The sequence below is a fragment of the Pundamilia nyererei genome, unplaced genomic scaffold (genome assembly GCF_000239375.1).
Source record: "Pundamilia nyererei isolate P.nyererei 1_Seehausen unplaced genomic scaffold, PunNye1.0 scaffold00005, whole genome shotgun sequence".
Taxonomy (NCBI): Eukaryota; Metazoa; Chordata; class Actinopteri; order Cichliformes; family Cichlidae; genus Pundamilia; species Pundamilia nyererei.
In genome coordinates, this window is record NW_005187406.1 from 4,802,370 (window position 1) to 4,808,990 (window position 6,621).

At 41.8% G+C, this 6,621-nt stretch overlaps 1 protein-coding gene across 2 annotated transcripts in view; it reads right to left on the bottom strand.

Annotated features, from left to right (window-relative positions):
- The window catches only part of usp22 (ubiquitin specific peptidase 22), a 27,319-nt gene that overhangs the window by 17,047 nt on the left and 3,651 nt on the right, over positions 1–6,621 (bottom strand). For both annotated transcript variants that reach the window (XM_013913815.1, XM_005721854.2), the window contains one exon: positions 2,640–2,772. In XM_013913815.1, coding sequence (XP_013769269.1) covers positions 2,640–2,772 — 133 coding nt within the window. The remainder of the gene's footprint in view (positions 1–2,639; positions 2,773–6,621) is intronic.

The window sequence follows — 6,621 nt, forward strand, 5'->3', positions numbered from 1 at the left end:
GAGAGGGAGGTCTGGGCCTCTTTGCTTAGGCTGCTGCCCCCGCGACCCGGCCCCGGACAAAGCGGATGAAAATGGATGGATGGATGGATTGTTAGCATCCAAATCTGCTAATCTACCACCTAGTAGGCAGCATGTCTGCTGTGAGCATCTAGCTACAAAACTAAATATGAGCAGTTATTTTCTGTTGTTTTGAACTGATATTAACAATTATGGGCAGCACAGTGAAGGTCTTGGGTTTGAGTCCACTGGTTACTGAGGTCTCTCTCTGTGGAATTTGCATGAGTTGGATAAGCAGAATAAAAAGGACGGATGTCAGCAATTATCCTGATTCTAACATGAACAATGACAGCAGACATTACGCTGCTTTCCAAGCTCAGTTTAACACTCTTGATAAAATGATCAAAGACATTTTCATAACAATGAATAGCAGCTTTTTAGATCACAGCACTCAGTGCTTTTTAAGACTTGTTAAGGATATTCAGGAACTATGATCCCGATGACGTGGTTGCACTGCTGTGCTAGTCAAGTAACCATTTGAAAAAACACCAACCTTCCTTGTGCAACACAACTGTTCAACACTCATGATGACACAACTTACAAAAAAATCTGCACACCTGCGATGAAAGTTACACTCCCTCAGCTTTAATAGTACACTGCTAACACCAGGTCCAGTGCTAGCATGCTCAGTGTGAATGTGTACATAATGCACTGTGTTTCAGTCTTTTGTGATGTTTTTATGGAGCATGTACTTGTCAGTAGCTGAGATCACTACTTCCATAGAGTAAAGAATCACTTCTGATCACTCAAACTTCTCATTTGTCATTTGCTTTAGAAACAACTTCATTAAGCCCAAATTCAAATACATGAGTCCTGAATAAGTTATATTACACCCCTGTGTAACACTGTAAACAGCATCGCAATGCTATGAACCCTGTGTGCAGGGTTATGGTGCACAAAAAAGGCTCAACATGACGTCTAGCCTTCATGCACTTGTTCTAACAGATGACAGACCCTCGTGGGAGTCTGCGAGTTTGTGAGTGTCAGAGAGCTGGTGAAGAATCAACGTAGAAATAGACTGAATCAGTAACATGTGATGCAAATGTTTCTGGGTTTAATAACTTCGGGTTTGTTATTTAACTGGGGAAGGCACGTTTTCCCCTTTCTTGTTATCATTTTTAGATAAATGTCACAGTCGGCGCTCGCATGATATTCCTCAGTCCACATGAAGGCTCTGATCGTTAGTTACCCATTGCCATGGTGACTCTTGGTATCAGAGCTCCATCGACGATGCCGTTCTTTCATTACTCTGACGACTAAACAAACTCTGATCATCCTTTCTGGAACTCAGAGTTTGTTAAATCTGATTTCTGGAACAGGGCCCCAATCGCCACTTAACTCAAGCACCAATGGGAGTTTCAGAACAAATCAAACTTTCACAGAAAGTCTCAGGCCTGCTGCAAGACACATAGTTCAAGGGAGGAAGGATAGTGTACTCAGTGGTGTTTCTTTTTATTTTTCACCCAATTAGATGTGAATAGCAGCGATTTCTGCACACAGCAGAATTCTTTAGCAGCTGTTTATACTATCTGAGTATATGAGTTCAGGTACTACCAGCAGCTTTCTCAATATATTGATATTGACAGTTTGGGCAATATCATTGACCAAATTGCTAAATTTTTGAGCAATGTTTTGATTATCACAGGCTGTGTTCCCCAGTGGGAGTCGAAGCACTGGGCGAAAACAACCAACTGTTCACCAAACACCCACGTCTTTCTTCAGATCTGGAGCTGTCCAGATCGCGTCTGTTTCCTGTAAATATATAACTCATTGAACTGAAATACAACAATTTCCCGTTTTCTTACTGTGTGTGCCCAGGCCAACTAAGCAGCCTCCGTGCGAGCTGTGGTGAGAAATACAGCGCGCTTGCTTTGGCTCCTCAAAATAAAAGCCTGCTCAGTCATTTTAAAAGGAGAAAAATATACAGATTATCACTGAAAACAATGGCTCGTGATATTTTGTGTTACCTTCACTGACCTGCAATATTAATCCTGTCTACAACAAGGCTGAGAGAGATCTCATTGTTCTTGCTTATAAATACCCACACCGCTGAATGATTGCAGGGATTTTGAGAGGCTTTGGAGAGCAGGGAGGTGTACCCAATAAAATGGAAATGTGCTTAATTTTAAATCAGCCACCAAGACAGACCTCAGTGCCCATTCATTAGCAAGTTCAATACTGCATGCTTTCCCTCTAATAGGCTGCGTGAGGCCAAAATACACAGGTGACTTTCCAAAGCCCCTTGAGATAAAGTCTTTTAGGCAGTATTGCATTTATGTTGCACTCGCTTGCGTAACAGCTCACACCCCTGTGGCTCCGAATGCCTCACAAAAACCACAGATGCGTCACAGCTGAAATAAAAGCATTAATATAAGTAATATAAGAAAGCCAAAGCTGCTTATAAATATAGTCTCAAACACACAAATGCATGGTGTTTACAATGCAGTGGCACTAGCCTATACCTCCATTAGCCGCTGGCTGTATAATTAGCCCCGATGGTGTTGTGCTGGGGTGTGCATATCGTCCATGTTTGTTACAATGAGGAAGCTTAGTATGGGACCGTGAGTTTGTGTGTGTCATACCTAGGTTATGCCTTTTGCTCTTGGCATGTTCGTGGATGTGTTTTTTGGCAAAGCAGGCGAAGAAGACGCAGTAGAGGCAGGAGTGGAGTCTGTTGAGGTGGGCGCCGCACATGTGGCAGATACATGACTTGGCCTGAAAGAGACGGGGGAGGGGTGGTGGGCGGGAGGAGGAACAGCAGGGAGAGAGGGAGACAGAAATAGAGAGAGAGAGATGAAACGATTGTATGAATCTTCTCAAACTTGTACTCCACACTTAAAAAAAAAAAAAAAATCATAAAAATTGAAACAGCTTCAGGGATGAATCTTTGTAGAACCCATGACATAACCTACGTAAGTGGCCGATCTCATTTATGTGTGTTACATGTTAATCATCTTGTGGATGAGTCCCTGTGTTTTACATGCTGATAGAAAAAAAATGAATTGCTGGGACTTTTCCCCCACCTGGGTCTCCACTCTTTGTGGTGGTCAGTTGTTTACGGGTGTAAACATATTACTCCTCTGTGCCTTCCCTCACATCCAGTCTGACAGTTTCTGCAATCTCCCTCCAAGAATTTGTTACATTTGTGACTCCTTATTTTGCTGCTATGATGATTATTCATTGTCCTGAGATGACGATTGTTACTTTCTAAAACTTCAAAAACTTGATGGAGCTGAACTGGCCAATCACGATACTTGTGGGCTGCGCCAACCCGTGTAGCTACATTTTTCGTGAAGTGCATGCCGGGTTACAGCGTAGGGTTCAGATGGGTTTGCAGTTATGCCGTAGGTTACAATGCAGATTTCCCGTAACTATGGCAATTTTGCTTTTAGCGCATTTGTTTGTTACAGATGTGCTCAGATCAAAACCTGAAATCTCTTATTTACAAAAGCATTCACATTTTTTGCTTTACGCTGCACTACGAGACAGACCTTGAATTTCCTGGAGTCCACCCGTTGCCACTTGAACACATCAGAAAGAACATAGAAACATGAATATGCTTCAGCCTCTGTAGCTCAAACAACGGATACAAACAAACAAAACCATCCAAAACCATCCCTGCTGGGGATGGTTTTGGCCCCAAGCAGATTTGCATAGTATCCATGAGAGAGGTCTAATTGTAAACTGCAAAATCCTGCTAACTAACCACAGAGAGAGTGAAACTTGAAAGAGGGTGATGCAATACCGAAACAGAGGCATCTTAATGGCTGACTTTTCTCCATTTTTACACTTTTCATAGTTTCATTACGACTCAGCAAGCACTTGGTGAGTGTTTGTAAACAAGTCAGCATTTTCCATGCAAGCTATGGACAACTGTGGGAATCTGCGAGTGGCAAAAAGGCAATCACAAAGAAATTTTTGGTGCAGCACTGTACAATGCTTTGCAACCACTTTTCCCTAGTGGGGTCGTCAACTAGTCTCTCAGCTTCTGACTGGGGCCTAAGACTGCCTGGTCATCGCAAACAGAAAAACTGAACACCAAGTAGTGTGAGCAGCATCACTGTAAGACTTTATCTAAGACAAAACAACGAAAAGTCTTTAAGAGCTCATTTAAATGCACCACGTCATCATGCCAAGGTCATCTACTGTACATGGCGTCAAGCCTGGCATTTCTAAGCAGCTGCAGTGAACACATCAGTTTACACTTCTGGATGTCAAAAGCTATTTTTCCCATCTACTCTGTGTTTTCTATTAATAAGTAAACGGAACATTTCTCAAACACTGCTCAAAAACCTGCAAGGCATTAATGTAGCTACAAAGCATGATGCATTCTGCTTTTTAATGCGATATGGCTTAAAGTACAGAATCAGGATAAAATTCACCTAAGCCTAAAATGCACCTCTTAAATATGAATTGTGTTTCTTATTCGTTATTTTCGGCAGTCATGGAAAGAAAAAAAGAAGGGCGGCGTGACTGTGGATGGAGGGTAGATAGCAACAGTTCAAAAGCATGCAGATGACAAGCTGGCATGCCAATGAGCTAGCATGAATATAAGGAGGTGGGAAGAAATGAGCAATGCCTAAGAAGAGGAGTGCAGGGAAAATAAGCAAAGACAGGAAAGAAAGGAAAGCGGGTAGAGAATGATATATGGGAGAGCATCAGACACAAAGACAAGAGGAGAAAATGTAGAAGAAAATTAGAGCTGGAATCATGAGACAGTGGCATTTTATAGAAACTCTACCTTAGAGATCTAGACTGCTAAGCTAATATACATAAAATGGAAAGGCAGAGTGACAGTACAGTTTGGTGCCCAGTTTAGAAGATGTACGGATTGTGGCAAATGATGCCGTCTTTACCTGACGTGTATGACCAAGAAGTCTAAAACCCTAAATTATCAATGTCAACAGAAGTAAAAAAAATAAATAAATAAAACAATACAACCAATATGAAGAGAATGGTAAATGGTAAATGGCCTGCATTTGTATAGCGCTTTTCTAGTCCCTAAGGACCCCAAAGCGCTTCACACTACATTCAGTCATTCACACAGTCACACACACATTCACACACTGGCAATGGCAAGCTACATTGTAGCCACAGCTGCCCTGGGGCGCACCGACAGAGGCGAGGCTGCCGGACACTGGCGCCACCGGGCCCTCTGACCACCACCAGAAGGCAAACATGGGGTTAGTATCTTGCCCAAGGATATTTGGCATGCAGCCAGGAGGCAGCCTGGGATCGAACCACCGCCTCCTGATTAGTGGCTGGCCTGCTCTGCCACCTGAGCCACATGCAGTTAAAACTGCATGTAGATTTTATTTAAAGGAAATTTTCACATTATAGGAAATAAACCTTTTTCTTCACAAAACTCAAAACTATTGTGTTCCTCCTCTATAATCAGGTTAGCTTAGCTTTGCATAAAGATCAGAAGAAACAACTAGAGTGGCTTTGCAAAAAGAAAAAAGGAGTAAACACTAACATCTCTAAAGGCAGAGATTCTCATGGCATCTGGCATCATATAGTTCATAGTGCTGTAGGTAAGCTAGCTGCCCGATTCTAGTTTATTTTACCATCGCTATCTCCTGTCACCTCCAACCAGACAGCTACCCCTCCCTGAGCCTGGTTCTGCTGGAGCTTTCATGCTGTTTAAAAGCCAGTTTTTCCTTCCCACTGTTGCCAAGCGCTTGCTGATATGCGGTCGTCTCATTGTTGGGAGTTTTCCCTCCATTATTGTGGAGGCTTTACCTTACAATACAGGTAACTGTAATTTGGCACTGTATGAATAAAACAGAATTGAATCAAAAAGTTGAACAATTTAAGCAAAGTTACAATATGTGTGAAACACATTCACAAGCCTCTTTATTAGACACAACTAAAATGCTTGTTATCGTTACCTAATTAGCCATTTGCTTGATAGCAACTCAGTGCTCTGAACATTTCTACATGCCTAAAGATGTCTCTCTGAAGTTGCTGAACAAAACTTCAGAATGGGGAAGAAAGTAAGAAGTAGTAAGTAGCAGCCTTGGAGTTTTGTGCCGTTTCTATCCACATCTATCCAGATCAATATACATAGTTGTGTAGACTGACAACAGTCCCAGTGTGCAACTAAATTTAAAATACTGGCGGCGTTTGTACAGAACTTTACATCATTTGAAGTTGACTTATTAGACATTGTAGACAGTGTATGAAATCTAAGTGTTTGAAATCTATTTAAACCACAGAGTACACACTGTGATCACACGGATGAGAGAGAGGTCACACAGTTACCTCCCACCCATTTCAGTTTACACTGTACAGCTAAGCAGTAGCTTCATAGTTGTTACCATAGGTTACCAACCTTGTCTTACTAAACGGATGAGGGTTCTGACAAATGTCACACATTTGCTTGATTCATGCAGTGTTTTTTGGGATCCATATTACCAAAATAAAAGCCTAAAACCCTCTAGATTAAAAACTTTTCATCTGGGCTTATTCCTCATTGAGTACCACCTCTGCTGTTCATGATTTAAAAACATGCTTCTCTTGTGAGTGTAAATGTGGGACACAGATACAAAAAAAAAAAAAAAA